Source organism: Myotis myotis, unplaced genomic scaffold (genome assembly GCF_014108235.1).
Source record: "Myotis myotis isolate mMyoMyo1 unplaced genomic scaffold, mMyoMyo1.p scaffold_m19_p_12, whole genome shotgun sequence".
Lineage (NCBI taxonomy): Eukaryota > Metazoa > Chordata > Mammalia > Chiroptera > Vespertilionidae > Myotis > Myotis myotis.
In genome coordinates, this window is record NW_023416316.1 from 33,472,606 (window position 1) to 33,496,424 (window position 23,819).

Sequence of the window (23,819 nt, forward strand, 5' to 3'; positions counted from 1 at the left end):
GTGCTGAAAGCTATTAAGAATCTGTGTGGTAGTTTAATGTTAGATGTGATTTTAAACCTATGGACTTAATAGTAGTGTATCAAAGGGTGGCAAAGCCTATGGAAGAGTTTGTTTTCTGGTGTTACTGAGGGAAAAGGCAGCTTTCACATTGATGTGAGGTTGGCCTTCAAGGATTGGGTTAAGTCGGCAAACTCATTAGTCAACAGAGCCAAGTATCAACAGTACAACGATTGAAGTTTCTTTTGAGAGCCAAAATTTTTAAACTTAAACTATTTAGGTAGGTACATTGTTATTAACTTAATTTAGGGGTACTCCTAAGGCTTAGGAAGAGCCACACTCAAGGGGCCAAAGAGCCGCATGTGGCTCGCGAGCTGCAGTTTGCCGACCACGGGGTTAAGAAAACAGCTCTTTGCAATAATTCAGCTGTAGTTCACATGTTAACTTACTTGATTTTGATGAAACACTGAAGTAGATTGGTGATAAGAACTGTGGCCCACCGTTGAAATGATTTAAAGGCACTTACTAGTAGTACTGGTTTACTGAGATGCAAACCCAAGTTTTTGGATTATGAGGTCCAACTCTGTTATCATAAGCAAGTCAGTTAGGGAAGCTGGCTTTGGCAAGGGAGAATAAAAGATGGTTCTGAACAGATAATTTGGATACCTGTTTCCTGTTGCCTCAGTGAATGGAGGCTAGCCATGATGGTAAGGCTTGATGTTGGGGCCTTTACCCAGGTGGTTAAGCTTCTGGGCACAAAGGGTTCCATGTAAATCTGGTTTGGGCATAGCTCTTGAACCTGACATAATGTTGTTGCCTTATATGGTGTCAGAAATACAGGGAAAGTTTAGTTATCAGTATTTATGACTATTAGCAGGAACCAAATACGGCTTCTTTCAGCTTTCATCAGGAAAATGATTTCCAGGTGGAAAATACAGTTAGCCTGCAGTTTTTTTCTTTGGAGTTGTCTAGCCTTTGCAAGAGGTAGAAAGCTGTCTGAAAAGCTTACAGAACTTTCTTAAAATCTGCTTAAGCAGGGCCACATACACAGTTAGCCTGCTTGCAAACTCTGGTCAGGAATGGAAACATGGGTAGAAAACACTACTTGTTAATTTGTGTTCAGTTATAGGTCTTGCATTGAAACAAGAGATAATATTATTGTCAGTCTTTATGCTGCTTTTCAGACTTTTTTAAGGGCTGGGAAAAACATTTATGAAATCCTCCTGGAGTGGTGGTAATGTTTTAGAACTCACAAAGAAAGCAGTCAGGGAAACCAATGGACCCATCTTCATGCTGCCTGGAGGTGTGAACTCTTCTTATGCAGAAGCCAGGGCAGCTCAGAGAATTTCTGGGTGAGCCAGAGGTGAGACTTGAATTTAGGCATCTTTGCTCAAAATGAAGCTCACTTGTCAGAGGACAGTTTAAGATTAGGGTTTACAGACCTAGCAGGAGGAGGAGGTAAGTGGGATAAAGGTCCTCTTCTGTTCTTGTTTCCATCTCTTCTCCAGGCCATTTATTTAGAGCTAGTGGTCCGGTGCACGCATTCATGCACATTGAAAGGAAATTAATTAGAAGAAAGATTCGTGTGGTAATTACGTTACTGCAAAAAATTACATGTCAAAATAGTATATATAATACAGTATTATAAAATTAAAATACATTGTGGGATTGGTGCCAGCAAGAGCTTTCTATGTATCGCGCATGTGCAAGTCAGTGTTTATTTTTAAATTGCCAGTGTGTGTGTCATATGTACCGGCCGGTCGGACGGACGGACAGTCACTTAGCCTTTTATATATAGAGAGAGATTCCCCGGAAAGATGGTGTGGCTTTTGATGTTTTTTTCATCAATTTGATCTTCAACCTTCCTCCTGTTTTTGTCTTACCTACTCTAACCCAATTTGTATGATCTATGCTTTAATCTGTACTTATTTTTTTAATAGCTAATACTATTAAAGTTTTACAAGTTCATTTCATTCAGACCAGGTTTTAAATGTCCCCTGACAGTTAAATCAGTTCAACCTTAAAGCCACTCCCATGTAATAGCACATATTATTATTAATTAAAGAGGTCATTTTTTTCTTATACCAAAATAAATTCCATCAAGATCAAGTACTTAAGTATAGAAAGTATAACCATAGCAGCACTAGAAGGAAATTAGAAAACGGTTTCTATAATTTTTGAGTGTTCTAATTCTGGCCCAAAAGCCAGAACATAAGAACAGTATTCTTTAGCTTGACCACATAAAAACTTAGTTATGCACAGCAAACAGCTATAGCAAATAAGGTTGAAAGACAAATGGCAAGCTGGGAAAACGAGGGGAAAGAGTCAATATTTGTCATATGGGAAGAATTACTACAAAAAGACAATGATAAATACCAAAGGAAAAACAGAGAAAGAAAAAAAAAATACGGAGGGTCAATAAATAAATGAAAAGATGTTTAATTTCAGGAAGAATCTGAGTGATGCAAATAAAACTGAGATAACGTTTTACTCTATTAGATGAATAAAGATTTTTTAAAAGGTCAACAAAACCCAATATTGACATTGTGGGAGAGCATGTACCCTTATAGACTGGCAATCATATAAATTGGTAAGCTTTTCTACTGGGCAGTTTATCAGCATGCATTCCAATTTAAAATATGCATACACTTTGACCTAACAGATTCACTTCTAGGGGTTTCTTTTAGAGATCTTTGTAGAGGGTTATCTGACACAGAATTTATAAATGTGGCAAATTAGATGAAATATAAATATCCACTGATATTGGGTGCTTAAACACAAGTAGGCTTGTATTTATTGAGTGGGAGAGTGTCCATGATACATTTTTGAATAACACATAGAAAAGCAGTATATATAGTGGGGGCCCTTGATATAAATAAAAGTCTCTCCACTCTGGGCTTCTGAGTGCCTCAAATGATGCTTCCCAGAATCACCACAGTGTTACCTCAGGGTTATCCCTGGATGAGAGACCTAGAGTTATTTTATTTTTCTATATACATATCTGTGTGTACTTCAAGTGACTATTAATCATTTTTTTAAGATTGGGAAACCTTAAGTGTGAATTTTGGAGAAGGGGAAAGTGTGGAATGCTGTTTGGATGTATCGTAGATAGGGAGTGGGGGGCAAGGACTACGAGTCCACCAAGGGCATTCATCCTCCTTTACACACACACACACACACACACACACACCACCCACCCTCCCTAACCCTGTTGTGCTGGTGCTTTCTAGGAGAGTTATGACCTTGAGTTAGATTGATCGGGTGAATTGGGTATGGCTGCCCTGTACTATTTTTACACCTGGTGCAGCTGCACCCTTTTTCCATATGTCTGTTTGCCCTGCTGGTTAAAGCAAGGTCTATACCAGTCATTTCCTCTTCTAGTACTACATTTCTAACAAGGCCCCGGCTGGAACCCTATCTCATTGGTAGTCAGGGAGAATTGAGTTGGGTTGACCCCAATCCAATCCCATCCAAACGAAGGCCTTGTTACTCATTGTTAACTAGAATCATCTTAGAGGACAAAAAGCAGCTCTTGTTTGATATACTTCATTATAGGGTTTCTGAGGTTTCTACTTTATCTTACTTTTTCCAGTCTCTGTTTCTCAAGGGCATGGCTATGTGCTTCATAATTTTCTTCCGCTCATGATCCTTTTCATTACCTAATCCACTATCAGGCGGCATTAGTAAGTAAGCATTGATGGAAAATGATGGAATAAATAAGGTCAAATCCGGGACTCTTTTAGATGACTTTTTTCTTTTTTTTTTTTTTCCTTTTAAAGGCAGAACTGGTTCCTTGAAGTTAGAGGAAAGGAAGGCAGAGTTGCTTTGCATTTTTGTGCAGGGTGTTGGCAATGGGGCAGGCAGGTGGATCCTATCCTATGCTGGAAGCAGAAGCACCCTTTTTCCCCTCCCTTGCCAGTCTGTCCCTTGTAGCAGAAGGATCTTGTGGATTTGGAGCTGGGCAGAGACTCTTCCTACTTTCTTTACAACAGCTTGGGTCACAGACACTCAGGACACGTTTCGTTATGTCCAGCTGAACTGTGGACCCTGTACTGAGGTCTTCATATTTGATGCTGAATTGTGTTGAAACTTTACAGATACTCAGAACATCTTGATGTGACTGTCCCTCTGGACTCGAGTTCTGTTTTAATATTACGTATTTTCTTGGCTTGTTTGCAATTTCGAGACTTAATGAAAGCTACTAACATTAAAATACTGTTTCAGTTGTGAAAGAGTTGGGACAAGTGGAAAGAGGCTGCTCTCGCTGTATAGACCTTGTATGGAAAGCTCAGTTGCTTTGATGCTGTTTCTGATGCTAGCTTGAATGAACTTGCTGTAACTACATAAATGTGCCCGGTACACCATAATTGAATAAGTATTCGAAGGGGTTTGCAATCACCAGGTTAAATGATTATATAGCCTTAAACCACGTAGATTTTCCAATTCAATTAAAGTGCTCATTATCTCTTATTTAAGTGACCAATAAAGCGTGCAGTTATGTCTTACTTTGCAAGTGGGATTAATATCTACTGTTTATCTCAAGATAAATATTGGTAAGGTAGCTGGGAAAAGCAATTTTTTGCCCTCAAGAGAGATAGTGGAGGGCTAAAGTGGTGGGTGTGAAGTTTTATCTTTCTGAACTGATTATGAAGTATACTAAACATTTATGTGGCTTTGTCTTTATAGACTGAAATCGCCAAGAGATTGAATACGATTTGTGCACAAGTCATCCCATTTCTGTCTCAGGAAGTAAGTAAAACTGTTCAGCTGTTAAAGTGCAATTATGTTGCTTCTCTGTTTGCAAATTAGCTAGTTTTAAGATGTTAATTTTATCACAAGGAACAAGTGTGAAGAACATCTGTTACAGCTGTGGTGTATACACCCCTGCTATTCCATCTAACAGAACTGAGGGCACACTGTAGAAGTGATGGCAAAAGCTCAACCTCAAATTAATTTTTTTCCTTTGGAAAACTGCAAAATGACTATCAAACATATAAAGCTTATTTTAAATTAAATTAATTTATAAGTTTAATTGCTACTGATGATTCCAAGTGTCCTTTCTCTAGAGAGCTTTTCTTATTCTGAATTTTAAAAATGGGTCCATTAGGGTTGACTTGACCATGGAAGCAGGTATTTCATTTGTACTTGTATAATGTTTGACTTAGTGCTGTCCATGGAGGGAGTGGGTGCCAGTACTCTTAAGGATAAACTAAGTGTTCATGTTACTTTAACTTATGGATATATATATATATATATATATATATGCGCCATTTTTATTAAGATTCAAAGCCACAGAGGTTTAACTGTAATATTTTGAGAGAGAAAAGCTCTTTATATGACTAATTTGTGAGATTGACTCAAAACCAGTATGTTTTAGTTTGACCTTAAAGTTTACCTTACTTTTGGATACAAGCTTATAAATGCTAAACAAGGATGCACATATCTTGAGATAAAGTTTGTTGGACTGGGAGCTGAAATATGGGCTGTCCGTTTAGTTGTCATCAGCTGCTCCATACCCAGCCATCTCTGCTCTTCTAGCAGCCTCTTCCAGCGTAACATGTACTCCATGTTCAGTAATCCTGGTCTCTGCTGTGGTCTGTCCCATGCCTCTGAAAGCACAGGTGTGGCTTTGTTTTTACTTGTGGGTGGAAGTTGGGAGGTGGGTAGAGTGTTTCTGGACTGTGAACTAAGAGTGGGTCTTTCCCTTGTGGAGGGTTAACTGTCTAAAGAAGATGAATTACCATAGTTTCCAAAAACTACTTGAATGTTGAGATGTGTTGACCAGAGAACTAATAGAAGATTTGATGTTTAAATGATCCCATACTATTTATTTTCTGAAGCCCCAGGTTAACCATTTTTGATGTCCTTTTTGACTTTGTACCATTCTGAGCCTAATTTTTCCACCAGAAGTTAAGTGGTGACTAGTGTGGGTTAGAAACAAGGAAGCATTGCTCTGTTTTCTTTTCCCTTTTCTACATGTGTTCTGTGAAATAATGGGTGCTCGACAAACTTTACATATAAATCCAAACTTTGCATTATACTTCAGTCTGCATCGCATGTGGCGTTTGCCCTTTTGTTGTTATCCTTGGAAGGTACGTGACGTTCTTGGCTGCCTTGCTTACCCTTTCTTCTCGTTGTTTTCAAAGCATCAACAACAGGTGGCGCAGGCTGTCGAACGTGCCAAACAGGTGACCATGGCAGAGTTGAATGCCATCATCGGGGTACGTGGCCTACCAGGTCTACCTCCTACAGTGTGTATAACCAGCTTTCATTTCTTATTAATTTGATGGCTTAATCTCTGTATATAAAATATTTGGGTAGCTTAACACTGACCTATTTGATAAGGGTGGGAGGGGGTATTCAGGTATGCTGAGCTGTGCTGGGAAAGAGAGATTAGCATAAGGGAAGTGATAGGAGAAACCGTTTTAGGAGGAGAAGAAAAATCAGTCTACTTTTTAATGGGAAAATAAATATCCTTGAGCCTGTGACACTTACTTAAGCCACTTTTGCTCCAGTAGTCAGATAAAAAAAAACTTTAGGTTAGAGTTTTAAACTCTTCCTTATTCTGTCCTATAACTTTAGATCACAGTGAAGTCAAGGCACATCTCATAATGACCATTTCATTTAGTTTCTTTGCTTTTGCCTTTTGCTTTCCTAGGGTATTGGGACCTTTCTAACTGCTTGGTCTTCCTCTTGTGCCTCTTCCATGAAGTTTTAAGTGACACCCCAATGAAAAAAACTCTCTCTTGCTGTTGAAGAAGTGATAATTGTCTGTCCTTCTGCCCTCTAGCCTTTCACCAGGTTTCAGCTCTCCTGTTTTGAGTTCAGTTAGTGCTCCTCGCTGGCAACTGGTTGTCAGTCACAAGTTATTTGCTCTGCATTAATGAGCCTGGTGAACCCTGCGGTCCATCCCCTGCGTGAGTTTATCTGCCCCCCATCCCCAACCCCCTTCAGGGTCCAGGATGGCTCTCAGATTTTCTGCCCTTCTAGACCAAGTGAAAGAAGTAGCTGGAACAAGGGACCATCCTTTCTGATTTTATTCATAAGTGAGTGCCTTGAGCAGATTCAAATCACTCATTTATCAATTTATGTTAATTGCTTGTGAGAAGATGCCCTGCTGGTCTTTATAGTTCCCTCAGACACTTTGTAATGATAATTAGACATGCTGCTGTACGGATTAAGAGTGCCATAGTCCAATGACGGCCACAGACAATGGAACCAGTTAATCCATCAGGGTTTAAAATTACATCCCAACTGGAGATGGGGAAAAAACATAAGAGCCAAGGAGGATTAAAGAATGAGCCTCAGCTTGAAAACTCTCCTTTCATCAGTTTCTCAATTGCAGATCTGCAGTCGGGTTGCCTGTGGTAAGCTATTGGCAGTCAATTAGGTGAAATAAACTGGGAGGGTGACCTTCATTTCCTTTTAATAGCTTTTTCCTCCCTGAAATGGGGAGCTTCAGTGGATTTTCAGCTTAAATTTTATTCAAGCTGCTTTATTACACTTGACAGCTTAGCTCTGCATAAACAATTCTTCCCTTCTCCTCCCCCCGAGTCCAGGCTCTGCATTTCTCCCCCTTTAGTATCACATTTTTGACTGTTACTTAGTGGGCTCTCTAATCACATTCAACAAAAAACACAATTACATCTGCATTTGTCTGCTGCCTTCTGTACCCTTTTCTTGTGTAATGAATTGCTTTATTTCAGAGATCAAATCAAATATTCACTGGTACTTTTGCATGTACCGTGTTTGATTAGCAAAGACTAATAGCAAATTGTACTTGTAGCTCAAGCACAGAATTTTTTAACCCTAATGAATGAGGATGGAAAAGCCTGTTTTGATTAAAAGAAAACATATGCAAAGCAGGTCTCAAGTACCCAGTTAAACTTTGTGGAACACATTTGTTTTCTGATAGGCTCTAAATTTTTACATATCATTTCTTGATGGTAAAACTTGTATTTTTAAATTCTCAAAGGCACTGCCCAGTACAACACATCAGAAAGGGGAAAATTGTATCAACCAAATGTTTATAGGTAATACTCATTTTGAGCCAAATCAGAAAATAAAAATAGGTTGTTTTAGAAGGGCAGATGAACCGCTAATTTTATGAATGGCTTTAGTCCAGGAAACATGTTGTTGAGATTAGAAAGGCAGATTAGCTCTGCTAGCTAGCAACAATAACGCAAATCAGCGCATTGGGCCCAGCACAGGACTAAACGCCAATTGCATGTCTTCAGCCTGTGTGGTTTTTATCATTGTAATTTTTGAATCAGTGTATTATAATTGTAATTTTTTGAATCGGTATATTAATTTATGTCAGCAGGCTCTTTTAAAGTTTGTAGTGATCAATAATTACCCCGAACCATAAGTTTCATGCTCTGGCATATGCTTGATTTTTGCTTGAAAGGAATTGCATGCGTCCTGGAAAATCGAAGTAGCATAAAATTGGGTTGACAATTCAGTAGACCTTTGACCTCCTTCATTGAACATGCAGTGTGTCAACCTGTCTCCCCAGAGGGGAGGAGGCTCCGGGAGGCTGTCTGTTCCTACAAGCAGCAGCTGCGCGCAGAGTAAATGCAGCCCGGTTTGATAGCAGCTGTCAGTATTGTTCAGGGACCGACTTAGGGGGAAAGAACAATGGGAGAGGCCACGCTCTTAGTCTGCATCGACTTTCAGGCTAAGAAAAGAAATAGTAATTTAACGGTTTAGACATCTATTACAAGTGTGAAAAGATCATGAAAGAGTACCCTTTAAAATGCAAATGAGCCGAAACATTCTCATTCCCTTTAAGGTACAATCAAGGAGCTCACTGCTTGCTTGACAGGGCTAACGATATTTCTCTTTAGCAAACCAGGAGAAAGTTAAATATTCTCAAGGACACCAAGCTTCTAGGCAAACTCAGCTTGTGTCCCAGGACTGCGGATGCTCTTTTAGGAGAAGAGGATATATTTTTTCCATTCTTGTTGAGTGAATTAATGGTGCCCATTTCTCACTAGCATAGAAAACTTGTTCTTCTGTCTGATAGAAAAACTGAATTTTAAAATCTTTTCCACCACGGCACCTGCCTTCAACTTTAAATTACTGGCATGTAAGATTCTTAGATAGTTGAAATTTGGAGAAATTATTGAAATGGTTTTGTTAAACATTTTTTTTCCTTTTTTTTTTATTGCTTAAAGTATTACAAAGAGTTGTTAAACATTTTTAATAGCTTTCACTGATAGCAAAATTGATAATTTGCAGAATAGTAACTGCTGCTCTACTTTTTGAATTTTGCTTTTCATAAGCTCCTTTGCTATTAAACATGTTACATTCTTATAACAATAGAAAGAATATTTAATAATACAGAGATCTTAAAAGACACAGGGTTTATTTGTTTTGACACACAGCTCACTTGTGCTTTAGAAACAAGTTCATTGTGCAAAGGGAACTTAACTCATTTGAGACCTTGATTTTTGTTTTTTGATTTTTTTTTTTTTATAGTCTACAATTTAAGCAGCATCCCTCAAAGATTTTCTTTGAAACTTTGGAATTGTGTTAAAAATGCATAAAATAAAACAGATTCGTAAAATGCTGAAACACTTGTTTGTGGGACAGTTAATGGCTACCTGAAGGCAGAGAAAAACCAAGGACTCTTCAAGATAATTCCCCGCTGTCTTGGGGAGTTTGGAACAAAGACACTAATAATTAATTTTAGTTGAATTTGGGATTCCAAATAACTAGTGTTACTTTTAAGCTAGGTTATATGACATAAATAATCGATATCAAAAACAGGTATGTACATATCTGTACATAAAATTCTTTTTAACTGAGGTGTAATTTCTATGCAGTGAAATGCAGAGATCTTGCATGTACAGTTTAATGGCCTTGGGCACATGCACAGCCCTGTAACCACTCTTCTCTGGTGCAGAGTGTTTCCATCTCCTGAGGAGGTTAGGTTCCCTGTCCTTCTCAGCAGTTTCCCCCACCTCTTCAAAGACGATTAGGTTTTGATTAGAAAGAAAACAGTAGTGAAGTGTGGTTTTCTTTTTTAAAAGAAATTGAGTAGGATACCGGTGCTTCCACTTTTTAGCTTTGTGACCTCATATGATCCATTCACCTTGATCAGTGTCTCATCTGTAGATGGACAGTACCATCTCGCTTGCATGGCTTTTGTGGGGATAAGACCCTTGAACTGCAGTTTTGTCTGCCTGGTTTCCCTACGTGTCTGGAGCAGATCTGTGGTTCAGTTGGCCAAGCCCCCTGTGAGGGGTGGCTGTTCCTCCTTTGTCTATTCTAGTGGTTACCTGGATGTTGGTGTCTGAGATTAGACCTAGCCAGATGCTCTGCTCCTGCCACTACATTGTCATGCATGCGTGACTTTTAATGAGGACACAGCAGTGCAAAAGTGCTGCCATTTAACTTTAAAATATATATATTGATTTCAGAGAGAGGAATGGAGAGGGAGAGATGGAAGCATCAATGATAAGAAAGAGTCATTGATCGGCTGCCTCCTGCACACCTCCTACTAGGGATCTAGTCCGCAATCCTGGCATGTGTCCTGACTGGGAATGAAACCCTGACCTCCTGGTTCATAGGCCAATGCTCAACCATTGAGCCACACTGGCTGGGCTGCCATTTAACTTTTGATGAACAAACTTAAAGTTCAAAACCAAGGGGTTAAAGTTAAGTTTTGGGAACAGATGTAGAGAGAATTGAGAAGCAAAAATGTGAGTAAGGGAATAAGGCCTCTGCTGGCACTGGGAGGTGGCAGGGATCATTGTGAAAGAATTGGAAGGCGAGATGTCCAGGTGAACAGTGGGGGTTTTCCTTCCCATACCACGATATGCCAGATTTCTGGTAACTGCCTCCATACTAACTGTGGATATAAGACAATTTGAGCAGTTTCTTATAGCAATTGCCCGTGAACTTCAGGAACTCAAGAAATTTGGGGTTAATGTAGGCAACTTTGTTTTTCCTTTCTCATTTATTTGTATACAATCTGACTTACTTTCCATGAATATAACTTCTGTCAAAGCCTATGGGAGCCTCAGGTTTGGGGCTCCATTTATTGGTTAGATTTGTATATTCCTTCTTCATAGGCAAATGTGTAATGCTCTTCACTTTAAAACAACTTAGTATGAAGTAAGTGTAGGGTATTTTGTGATGCTGGCTGGGTTTGTTTGTGTAGGGGATGGCTGTGAGTACAAACTCCTGATGTGTCTGGAGCAGGAGCCTTTCTGTCCTTATTGAGTTGTAGACCTAAAGGGCTCCCATTGTTGCAGGAGATGATTGGTTTAAGGATTAGCAAAATGTTGGATTATTTTTCTCCTCAGGCTGAAGCTGTTAGCTATCTATAGGATTGTAATGTGTGATGTTTAAGAGGATGAGGTTAGCCTCTTATTCTTATGAGTATGCAGTTAATCCCTGGAAAGCCCATCAATAACCCAGCTATAAGTTTCTTTATAAAACAATTCGCCCTAGGAGGATAATGCCTAGCCTGCTACCAATAAGAGAAAATGAAATGGCCACAACAAACATGGCTCTTCTAGCTCTGCAAACTTGTATTTGGTGACATACCCTCCACTTAAAATTCAGCAGTTCAGTTCTTTGTTTGTTAATCCTCACCTGAGGATATTTTTCCATTGATTTTTAGAGAGAGTGGAAGGGACAGGGAGAGACATACAGAGAGAAACATCAAGGTGTGTCAGAGACACATCAATTGGTTGCCTCACACACCTGCCCTGACCAGGGCCGGGGATTGAGCCTGCAACCGAGGTACATGCCCTTGACTGGAATTGAACCCAGGACCCTTCAGTCTACAGGCCGACACTCTATCCACTGAGCTAAACCTGCCAGTTCTTATATTAATTTTCCAAAGAGAGCGAACAGTATTGCAAAGAAGTCTTTTATGCACCTTACTTCTCCTTTGGTTCAAGTTAGTTTTTCACTGAGCACAGCTAGGTCTCTTTGACAAATGCAGGGTTGGCTTCAATGTCTGGGTTCTTCCAAATAGAGTGCTTTTCAGTTATTAATGTCCCCATGTGTTTTTTTCATGTGACTTGTACTTGATTCCTTGGGAAAAAGCCTAGTATTGAGCATCCCAGACTTGTGCAACCATCACCACTACCTAATTCTAGAACATCTGTAACACTCCAAAAAGAAATCCCATGTCCCCATTAGCAGTCAGTCCTCTTGCCCTGCCTCCCTTGTCTCTGGATTTGTCTATTCTGAACATTTCATATAAATGCAGTTATATAGTATGTGGCCTTTTGTGGATGGCTTCTTTCACATGCTATAATGTTCTCAAAGTTTATTCATGTGTGGCATGTACTTCAATCCTTTTATAGATGAACTAGTGACCCGTAGGATGAAATCGCGCTAGACCTGGGACCCGTACTTCCCCAACCCCCCCCGCACCATGGGACCACCCCGAGTCCTGCCCCACATGGCTGGTGCGCCACAGGATGGCCCCGAATCCTGGAGTGCAGCCCCGATGCCCTGCCTCCAGGCTGCGCGCAGCGGCTGCCGGGCCTCGCCCCTGTGGCATGCACGCAGGGCCATGGAAACCCTGGCATAAATCACGGGAATTGGCCACCAGGACCTCGGAAACCCCGGCAGAAGCCATGTGAAGCAGAAGCCATGTGAAGCAGAAGCCTGCTGCCCCGCCCCCGCTGTGTGCACCACCATCTTGTACAGTGTTATGGCATGATGGTCAATTTGAATATTACCATATATAGGATAATATTCCATTGCCTCAGTATACCACTTTTAAATATATGTATTTTTATTGATTTCAGAGAAAGAGAGGCAGGGAGATGGAGAGATAGAAACATCAATGATAAGAATCATTGATTGGCTGCCTCCTGCAAGCTCCCTACTGGGAATTGAGCCACAACCTGGGCGTGTGCCCTGACCAGGTATCAAACCCTGACCTCCTGGTTCATAGGTCGACACTCAATCACTGAGCCGCCACATGGCTGGTCTACCATATTTTTTGATCCACTCATCAGTCGATGGACATTTAAGTTATTTCCACCTTTTGACTATCTTCTCTATCTATAAAAGCCTAATATGCAAATGTCCCTTTGGGAGTTCAACCCACCTGGGAGTTCGATAGCTCGCTATGACGTGCACTGACCACCGGGGGGCGGCATGGAATGAAGGAAGGCCCCAGCTGGCAGCTGCTAGGGACCCTACCCGTGTATGAATTTCGTGCACTGGGCCTCTAGTTATGAATAATGCTGCTTATGAGCATTTGAGTACAAGTTTTTGAGTGGAATCACTGGGTCATATGGTAACTTTGTTTAACTTTTTGAACAATGGCCAGACTGTTTTCCAAAAGTAGTGGATGAGAATTCCAATTTCTCTACATTTTTGTCAACACTTGTTATTGTCCATCTTTTGATTCTAGCCATCCTAGTGGGTATGAAGTGGTGCATTTCATATATATATATAATTGATTTTTTACAGAGAGTAAGGGAGAGAGATAGAGAGTTAGAAACATCGATGAGAGAGAAACATTGATCAGCTGCCTCCTGCACACTCCCTACTGGAGATGTGCCCACAACCAAGGTACGTGTCCTTGACCGGAATCGAACCCGGGACCTTTTAGTCCGCAGGCCGACGCTCTATCCACTGAGCCAAACCGGTTACGGCTGAAGTGGTGTATTTCATTTGTGGTTTTGGTTGGCATGTCCCTAGTGGCGAATAATGGTGAGCATTTTTTTTTTTCCATTAAAACCTTATGCGGTTTTAGGAGTGAATCTTCCTAAATAAACATGACTTTTTAAAACTTATTGTAATTCAAGCCTGTAAGTCCCAGGGTCTTGGTCACTGTCACAACTGTAACAGTCATTTAGGGCAGGTTGGATAAGCAAGTCGGTGACGATGCAGACTGAGTTGGCCTGTGGATTAGCTGAAATGTAGAAAGAATAAGGATGAGTTCAGATCCTTCTCAGAATTTTAGGCCTTCATCCTGGTGCCTGTCTGCATACAGGCCATCATTCTTTACCTCTCTGTGTCATTTTCTGTGTGCTGCTGCATTGAGATCGGGCCTTTGGATTGTTGTTGATGCTTTATTTTAGTTTTCTTCCAGTGTTTTGAGCATTCTTGGCCCCAGAAAGCAGTTTTTGCCTGTTTATCACCCTTACCTCTCTTCATGCAAGAGGCCATTCACGTAATGGGATGTTTTCAGATAACTTTTGTAGAGTCTTTGATTTTCCCACTTGTTCGCTGTAGCATACCACTGTTGTTTTTTTTCTACCCATTAAATGCCAGTGCAGAAAAAGAAGTGAGTGTTTTAAAGAATAGGGAAATAGCAGAAATCAAGAGTGATTGGAGAGAACTGTCAACAAATGCTACTTTTCACATCATTTTCACTTTAAAATGTTTAAATACCATGTGCTATAAATGCCATTTACTGTCACACTTGCAGCATTAGAGAGGCTATTTTAAAACCATGCGGCATGGTTTTAGTTTGGGTTGGGTTCAGTTTGTGATCTGTGTGACATAGTTTTTCCTGAGGTTATATGGGATTAAATTCAAGTTGATTCCGTGGTTGGTGATGAAGAACTTAGCATCTAGTGAGGGTGAGGTGGGCTTCGGCCTTCCCGTGTATTCTGGGTGTCTTTTCCTGTTGTATAGGCAGCTGTGTGGTGATAAAGCACTGTGCCACACCTGACTGAGAAACAAAAATGTGGAAACCCGGGACTGATACTTGAAGTTCTGAATGTAAACAGCCAAGTCAGGTTCATTATAGTAGCAGTGAATTACAAGTCAGAATGTGTGGCTGTTGTTTGACATGGATGAGGTTACTTTATTCCTTGTGGGTTTTCAGTATCATTAACTCAGGTTTTGGTGTTTGTTTTACGTGGCTCACTCTCAGCCTATTCACTTGTCTGGGAGAGAGCAAGTGCATTCATCACCTCACCCCCAACCTAACCCTTTCGTAATCACCTTTGAGCACCAGAACACTGATATGTAAGTTACCTGTGTAGTCCTTTTCCAAGTTGTTTTGTAGAACAGGAAGTTTTTGTTTGTTTTGATTTGAAATTATTGGTTGCGCCAAGTCAAGGAAGTAGGTGCTCTTTTTTTTTTTTTGAATTGTGACAAGGTAGTGACGACGGGAAAATGAACAGTTGAATGTTGAGAAGTATTTTTATTTTTTTTAAACAACAATTTGACAAGTCCCTGGATGTTTAAGAACCTGAATTCTAATGTAATGAGACAGAATTCCAGCTTAGATCTAGACCAGAATTTTTCAGCCTCAGCACGATTGACATTTTGAGCTTTATAATCCTTTGTGCTGGGGGTCCTGTGAATTGTGGGATGTTTAACAGTATCCTTGGCCTCTACCCATTAAATGCCAGTAGCATTTTATCCCCAGTGTGACAACCATAAATATTTGTAGACTTTGCCAAGTGTCCCTGGGTTGGGGCAAAGGAGTGTCAAATTTGCTCTGTTTGAGAGACCACCTGTCTAGCTTGATAACTTGAATAACCAGCTGTATTGCTAAAAGGAATACATTTTTGATGAGCAACCATCATTGCTTATCAAAAATGCCTTTTCTGATAGCTTTATTAACTGTTTTGTTTGTGTTCTGTGCTGTATAAATCTATAAGCATTAATTTAGGACAAAAGTTTACTCATTAGTATAAACTAATAAATGGATAGATGGTTGAATTTTTCCACTCTTGCTGTCATGTTGAGAAACATTTTATAGTTTCCCAATATCTGCTCAGGTTTGGGTCTACAGAGGACTGATGCATATAAAATTCCCCAGTTAGGAGAGCCATTGGTGGTGGTGGTTGGTTTTTTCGTTTTGTTTTTTGAGGTTTTTCTGGCTGTATTGCTTGATGTCAGTAGTTCTTTTAGTCTAAAACATATGTTTAAGTAGCATAAATGGTTTTTCTTTTAGTGAAGGTGATGGGTGCTAGATTGCCAGTCTCAGGTAAGCCTTGTTGAGAAAAAATGTTTTTCCAAGGACACATTGGGCAGGTGGGCTGCCTTTTTGGAGTTAATTGTTTCACTCTCTAGGATGAGGGCCCTCTATTCCTTTCAATAAATGTTTTATCTTAGAAACACTTCTTATCTGTTAAGCATCTTGTTCTGAGAGAAGCCAGAACACTCTGTGTTTAGGCTTGATTCTCTTTATAAACTTCCTCAGAAGAGAGCTGGAGCCAAACAGAGCCTCTTTTTTCAGATGTAGGGATAGGGTATTAGAGAGTGGGGACAGGAGAGTGGGCACTCTTGAGTCACAAACCTTAGATCAGATTCCCACCCATCACTGCTACGTCTGCATGGTGCAGGTGAGTCTGTCTCCAGGGAAATGTCCAGTGGTAAGTTTGCAGTATTGCCTGCCCTTGAGCTTCTCATTACCTGGGAAAGGAGAGAAATGTGAGGGCTTTTGTGAATGTCACTATGCTGCTGTGATCCCAGGGGAAAAGGTGTTCTAGGGAACAAAAGCTTTGCAGTCATCCTTCCGGCTATGAGCCCCAAGGCCAGCAACCCTGTCATCTACGAAATGGGAGCCATGATGCCCACCCTCCCTGCCTCAGGTGTGTTCTGAGCAGAGGCCAGATACTGAAGACGAAAATATTATCTGGGAGTTCTTTCTGGCAGGATAAAGAAGTCAGTGTGAGACAGTGATATCCCTGTTTCCTGGGCCTGCAGTATCTTCAATAGCTGATCCTTCCTGTTGCTTCCTAGTACGCCTTCCATTTTGATAGGCTTTGCTTAAAAAACAGCAACACACAAAATGAAGAAGCTCTCAAGATGGCCAAGTTAAGGATGGAAAAACCTAATTGCCTCTAATAATGGACAGTGAGCTGTTTCTTCAAGGGGGAAGCTCAGAGCAGAGGTAGGTAGAGGTGGAGTTGCCTGTGGCCAGTTAGGCTCTAGGATATCCCCACTGGGTTATTAGCCTAAACATTGAGTTTAACCATGGGATCTACTTCACAGCTGTGGCAAAGCCCCTTCATTATATAAGCTAACCTTTCTTTTCAACAGCATATCAGAGAATACTTTCCAGGTCATTTTTCTAAAAACTGACTTGGGTTTGGCAGAAAATCAGCTTCTTCCTCGTGTATCCAAATGCTGCCTTTGCTCTGACATCAAATCCCACCTCTGAAGTCGACTTTTGGTGACTGGATTCTGGAGTTTTGGGGGAGCGGGGATGTGCATGGGGTTGGTAGGGTGGCGTCCTCAACCCTGTAGTTAACTGCCTTCCCCTCTGCTTAGCCTCTCTCATCTCCTTTTGATCAGTGCCATGCTTAATTACCGCACCGCTCTTGCTTCTTGTGTATGCATCACTGCATTTCCCTCCCAGAAGCCGGACATAGCTCTTATTCTCCAAGTAATGATAGTAATTGCTGGTAGGGCAGACCTGGTCCTCATCCTTCTGCAATCCCATTTCTTATGGCAGGTGTCTAGTTCCTAATTAAGTGCTAATGAGCATGCCTGGCGGACCGTGACACGCTGCCAGCTTCTTCAGTTTTATGTCTTGCTATTGCCAAGCTCTTAAAAGGTGACAGAGCAAGAATTAGTGTCTCTGGGATGACAGGAAGGTGATTTTATGCGTAAAGAAATTGTTATTATGATCTCAAATGGCGAATGAGTAGTTTATAAATACTTTCCAAGAATACTGTTGAAGCTGTCCTCTTGGACTTCTCTCCCCCTTTTCCAACCTCCCTCTAATTAGAATTGTGCTCCCTTTGGAAGTAATGGAAGTTGAAAGAGAACATTGGCTCTTAAAGATTTTTTTAAAGATGCTGGTAGGAGTTGAAGATTTACTGTGAAATGATTGTAAGACACTGATTTCTGCTTTTAAGGTGCTGTTTTCTCCTGCTCTTGGAGGGGGTGCTCAGGATTCAATTAAAGATCAGTAGTCTGGGTGGGAATTACTAAAGATCTGGTGTGAGGTTTAATATATTCAGTACACGCCAGGGCATAATAAATAAAACGAGTAATTGAGTCCCAGGGAAGTGCGCACAAATCAGAATCTTAAGATTATTTCCTAACATTACACCTTAGAAATTGAGCTTTAATCGTTTTTACTGTCTCATCAAAAATGAGTTTTCGGTTGGACAGCTGAAATGTGGCCAGATTTATGGTACAAGGGCCATTTCTTAGATACTTTTTCATTTCTACATACTCTTAAATATAATATATGAGAGCAGTGGTACTTTTTAATGTGAATAGATTTATGATCTCTAGAATGGGTTAAGCTATAGAGGCAGTGGCATTGGGACTGGGGACTTGGGTGTCCGTGGTTGGTGTCCCATAGGACAGTGCGAGTGATTTCCCGTCAAGGTCTTTGGCCTCTCTGGGCCTCAGTGTTTTCCTTGTGATGTTGAAGGACTGGGTTCGGGGCATGGAGCTCAGAGGAAGTACGGGATAAACAACACTTCACCTTCACAGGCTTCTTCCACCTGTCACATGCCTGGCTCCCTGAGACCTCCCTCTGCATGTGGTGGTTCAGTGATCAGTGAGGCCTAAGGGTCATTCCGACATGGACTCCACTCCCTCCCACCTGCCAGGAGAACCTCTGCAGTTCTCTCAGTGCTTTGAGGTTGGCCCTTCTGTGGAACTGGAATGTCGGGACCTACTCACAGTGAAGGCTTTGTGAAATAAGGACACGTGCCTGGGGGTGGAGTGCATAAGAGAATGCACTGCTCCTCCTGCTCTCTGAGTTCTGTTAAAGGTAATAGGTTGGTTTTGTTTCGTTATACCATTGTGGTGAGTTAACGCAAGAAGGTTAGGGTGAAATGGAGTCACTTAATAACTGATGACTACTCAGTTACTATATTGTAGGGTGCATATATACACTTCCCCAGTTTTAGCCTTTCTGAAATCAGGATGAGTCTTCAATCTCTGGCATCTTAGATTTAATGACATACTGGATTTCATCCCTCAAGGCACTTAGAGATGGAACTAGCTAACATTTGAGGGGCTACTAACCTAGTTAGGATTGCTGATGATAATAAACAGCTACATTTGCAGGGGGTAACTTATGCCAGAAAGTGACAGTGTAGATCTGAGTATTATATTTTGGGAAGATTGTATCTTATCAGGTAAAAGCTTTTGATGAACTAAAAGTGCTAATCACCTTTTTTTTCTCTTTTCCTCCCTCTGTGACCCTTTGTGTGTATGTTACCCTCCTGTTCTGTTCTCCATCCTCTCATGTCATGTCTACTTCCCCCGGATGCTGCTACTGCCACCACCAACTTCAACAACAACTCCTCCTCCTCTTCCTCCTCCTCCTCCTCCTCCTCCTCCTCCTCCTCCTCCTCCTCCTCCTCCTCCTCCTCCTCCTCCTCCTCCTCCTCCTCTTCCCTCACCACCACCACCAACAGCAGCAGCAGTTACAAGCTCAGCATCTTTCTCATGGCCACGGACCCCCAGTCCCCCTAACGCCTCACCCTTCGGGACTTCCGCCGCCTGGGATCCCGCCCCTGGGCGGCAGTGCCGGCCTTCTGGCGCTGTCTAGTGCTCTGAGTGGGCAGTCTCACTTGGCAATAAAAGATGACAAGAAGCACCATGATGCAGACCACCACAGAGGTGAGCGGCCGGGCAAGCCAGATTAGGACTTTGTCCTCACACTCATACAGTGCTGCAAAGTTGTGTGCACCGCTAAAGAAAGCCCCAACCTATTCAGAGAGCAAACAATGAGCTAAGAGGAACTGCCGCAAAGCTTGGTCACTGAAATACAGCTCACCCTGGAAATTCTCAGGGCTTAGTGTGGGCATCTGTAGATTTCTCGATCTCTTTAGATTGCAGGCATCTTGACATCTTGGCAACTGCCTAGTTAATGCCAGTGGCCTGTACCATATTATGGAAAACTGTTAACTGCTTAATTGGGTAATTTTCAAAGAAAGTAATCTTGTTAAATGGGGCGAAATAAGAAGTTAAATCTGAAAGTGAATGTGTTCAAATGAGAGGTTTGATAATTGCATCTGTTACTACTTAGCTTCATAGGCTTTAATTCTAGTATGCGTTAAATATTGGGCAAAATTGCACTTGACTAATTTTTTGAAGAAAAGTAATTTATTCTGTCAAGAAATAAAAAAATAGGCTTTGTGTATGGTTAAACTGTAAATCTTATGTTTACAAAATACTGTAATTTTCAGGAAATCACTGTATTAGGAATGTGCAATGACTTATATAAATAAAAGCCATTTTTAAAACTGTTTGGGGCTTGTGTTCTAATTATTCCCCCCTTTTTTTTATTTCTGTTCTTGCCTCTGTGTCTGAACGGGCATGTCTGTGCGTTTCTTGGTAACCTCGGGAACAGACAGAGAACCTGGCACAGTAAGTACTCCAACGCCTGCTGTACACGAACACACCCTCTTCCCGTAGTGCGCCCCACTCTGCCTTTCTTTAGACAGCACAGACGTGCACATCTCCCCTGTCTCCCTCAGTGACCAGGTTTTTGTTTTTTTAAAAAGTATGACTATTCCCCACCCAACCCTGTATTTTTATAAAACTTTTGTTAGATGAGAGCAACATGATTTTGGGTCAGAGCTGTTTGCTATTATCTGTATGTACCCCAGGCCCGCTTAAAAATATGTTTCCCATTGCATTTTGAGGCTAGGTTGCTTGTAGTTTACGAGTATTCATTTTTTATCTTAAGTCAGTTTTACAGGCAAGAGGTCACAATTCACATGTGAAATTGGTTAGTAATGTGTTATTTCTACCTGAACCATTTATTATCCTCTGCAAATGCACCTTAGTTGCTAGGTTTCCATATCTAGTTTTCTTTTTTCATAATTGCCCTTGGAGTGTGAACTTGAATTTATTTTAGACCAAAGAATTGAGCATCTTAAGTTCTTAAAAACAAGGAAATTCAGCGGCCAGGGGTTCTGTGCTTGGAGAGCTCATCATTCCACCGGCCTGAATCTCACGCATTTCACACAATGCATGTCTGACCTGCACACATATCCGCCAGTAGCTGTGGGGAGATCTGTATCTAAAATGCATCTCGCAAATGTCATGATCAAATAGAGTGAGAATTGGCCCCTTTTCAGCGACAATAACCTACAGTTTTTGCCTCCTTCCCTCCCAACTTTTCTTTCTTTTTTAACATGGCAGTATTTTGACCATCTTAAATCTAACTGGTTAAAAAAAAGCAGGGTGGGGGGAGATACTGAACTTGTCATTCTGATAACTTTTTTGTTATGGGTTTGGGAGGAAGATATGCAATTCTTTTCATTCTAAAAAGTTTGTTTTTTCCCCTCTTCTGTGTAGTGGTGTGTGTGTGTGATGTATCTCTTTTTTTTTTTTTTTTTTTAAAAAAAAGGTTTTTAATTGATTTTTAGAGAGAGGAAGAGAGAGGGAAAGAGGGAGAAACATTTATGTGAGAGTGAAACATGGATGGGCTGCCTCCCGCACGCCCCTACTGGGATTGAGCCTACAACCCAGGCATGTGCCCTGACTGATAATCGAACAGGCATCCTTTTGGTGGGCGGGACAACACCCAGCCAACTGAGCCACATCCACAAACCAGGATGAATTAGTAGGGACTTTAGAAATTCTCTTTGAGATAGATCTCGGAATACTTTATGTATCAGGATGTGTTGGGAGCAGTGGATAATGGTGAAAGTATGGGGTAGCTAGTTTTTAAATTCTGGTACTGTAAGTTTTCTCTGGAAAATGTTGGGGAGAGAGAAAATTATAGCTAGGGAATAAAATATCCTCGCAAAGTGCACACTTAGGTAAACTGACTTTGATTTGTGGAGGTGACCTTTCTGTTTTGCTGTTTCAGTGTCTCTGTAGATTATCATTTTTTCTGTCATGTTCATCATATAGCCGCGTGTCAAATTAAAATCCCTAATCCTGGACCAGAGAACAAATGCAAAAGATGCTGAGAGAGCCCATGTTCTTTAGCGTACTGCATGTTGTCATTTATTTAACTTACTCTAGGTTTGGGACTTTAACTTTTTATTCTCAGTATTATGGTTTCACCTTATAAAATCACCGTATATTTCTTGTTTACTGTATGTACGGTAATAGAGGAAATGTGTCTGTAGTTTGGGATACGTAGGCACATACATCACAAGGCCTTTTTCAAGGAACCAAGGAAAGGAGACCAAAATCTTAAAAAATAGTCTAGAAAGTTTCATCAAAAGTTCTAGGCAGTCGTGGAAGAGATACCATGATATGTACCTCTGAGATGCCAGTGCATGACAGGCATGAGGAGAGATTTGCATGCTGAAGGTAGTAGGGGCATTTTTCAGACCTCTCTGTATATTTCTGAATGTGTCTAATAACCTCCTACTTGTATTTTTGGCTGAAAAATGTAAGCAAGAACTTCATTCATTGTAGAAGTGATGGTGAGATGGAGGAAGGATGATGAGTTATGTCCGTAAAGAAGGACAAACTGGGTCTTGAATTTCATGCAGCCGTAGATTGTTTTTAAGTCCATATGTTGCGTTAGCAATCAGTGAACGTCCAAGTCAAAACGTGGATACATTGCATAAAGCAGTCTGTAAAAATATAAAATGATGTGTTATTTGTATGTTTTCTTTTTCACATGAAATTTTTGACAAGTAATGATAATTTTAGAATATTTTCAGAATACGTACTGTGTTTCCTGCTTAATTGTTAAGTTACAAAAAATTGTAGGTGATGATGATATAAAATGGGAAACTACACTAATTTGTAGCATAAACATTTAATTTAACTTCAGTCTCTAGAGGGGACTTAAACTGTTGGGATTTTGCTGCAGTTATATAAAATTAAGTAGCTCTTCAAACTTTGTGTAAAATTGAATATGAGAAGCAATGGATAATAAGATGATGTGTACCATTAGTGCCTAAAATATTGTAGTACTTATTTCTTTAATAAAGTGGTTTGAATTATGAAGTTGAATTTTACTTGGTAGATAGACAGTTTGCTCTGTAATGCTCTTGTTTCTTTTCACCCAATGAGGGGTCAAGGGTAGTTGAAGTTTTCAAACCTTATGGTCTCAGAATCTTTTTCTACCCTTAAATTAAAATTACTGATAACCCCAAAGAACTTTTGTTTATATGGGTTATATATTTTGAAATTTTTTCTGGATTAGAAAGAAAATAAATTTTAAAATCACTTAAGCAGATAAAGAGCTACTTAATTTGTGGTAACATTATTAATGAAAAATAACTATTTTCAAAAAAAAATATTGTAGTGGGAAGAGTGGCTTTGTCTTACATGTTTGCAAATGTCTTTAGTGCCTGGTTTAAAAAGGATAGCTGGATTTTCATCAACTTCTGCATTCTTTCTGTTCTGAAAGATTGTTTGGAAGTATAGGAAGAAAGTCTGCCCTCAAAGAGTTAGGTAAGGGTCCCTGGGAACATCAGGGATTCTTGGACCAAACCCTGAGAACTTCTGCGATGAAACTAAGGAGTTCTGAAGAATTCCAGACCCATCTATAGGCTTATGTTTTCCTGCTCTTCTTCCTATATTGAACACACATTATTTATATTAAGTGCAAATCAGATCTAGAAGGGATGTGAGTGTGTATAAATTTGTATCTGTAAGTCTAAAACTGGTTCTAAGGTCGTGTTTGCTTATTTTTTAGTGACAAAATTATTCCATTTGCTAGTTTAAGGTTTTATGGTAGGAAAACACATGAGCCTTAATGCAACCTGTTTTAATGTAAACCCCAGGAAATGAAAGCACTAAGAACAAGGTGAAAACATGGACACTATGTGTAAGTGGCTTGTTTATGAAAGGGATGGATGATAAAGCCGGTAACTTTTAAGAGGTTTCTGTTGCTGTCTGGCTTTTGTTTATAAATTAAGATTTGACTAGTGCTTTGCTAATTTGCAAAACTTGGTTATTGTTTTTAACACGAGTGTACTATCAGA

At 40.4% G+C, this 23,819-nt stretch overlaps 1 protein-coding gene across 9 annotated transcripts in view; it reads left to right on the forward strand.

Moving 5' to 3' along the window:
* The window catches only part of TLE1 (TLE family member 1, transcriptional corepressor), an 89,956-nt gene that overhangs the window by 25,804 nt on the left and 40,333 nt on the right, over positions 1–23,819 (forward strand). For 2 of the 9 annotated variants that reach the window (XM_036330737.1, XM_036330730.1), the window contains 4 exons: positions 4,684–4,746; positions 6,144–6,248; positions 19,329–19,533; positions 20,267–20,283. In XM_036330737.1, coding sequence (XP_036186630.1) covers positions 4,684–4,746; positions 6,144–6,248; positions 19,329–19,533; positions 20,267–20,283 — 390 coding nt within the window. The remainder of the gene's footprint in view (positions 1–4,683; positions 4,747–6,143; positions 6,249–19,328; positions 19,534–20,266; positions 20,284–23,819) is intronic. The other 7 variants (XM_036330738.1, XM_036330734.1, XM_036330739.1 and 4 more) reach the window with 5 other exon arrangements.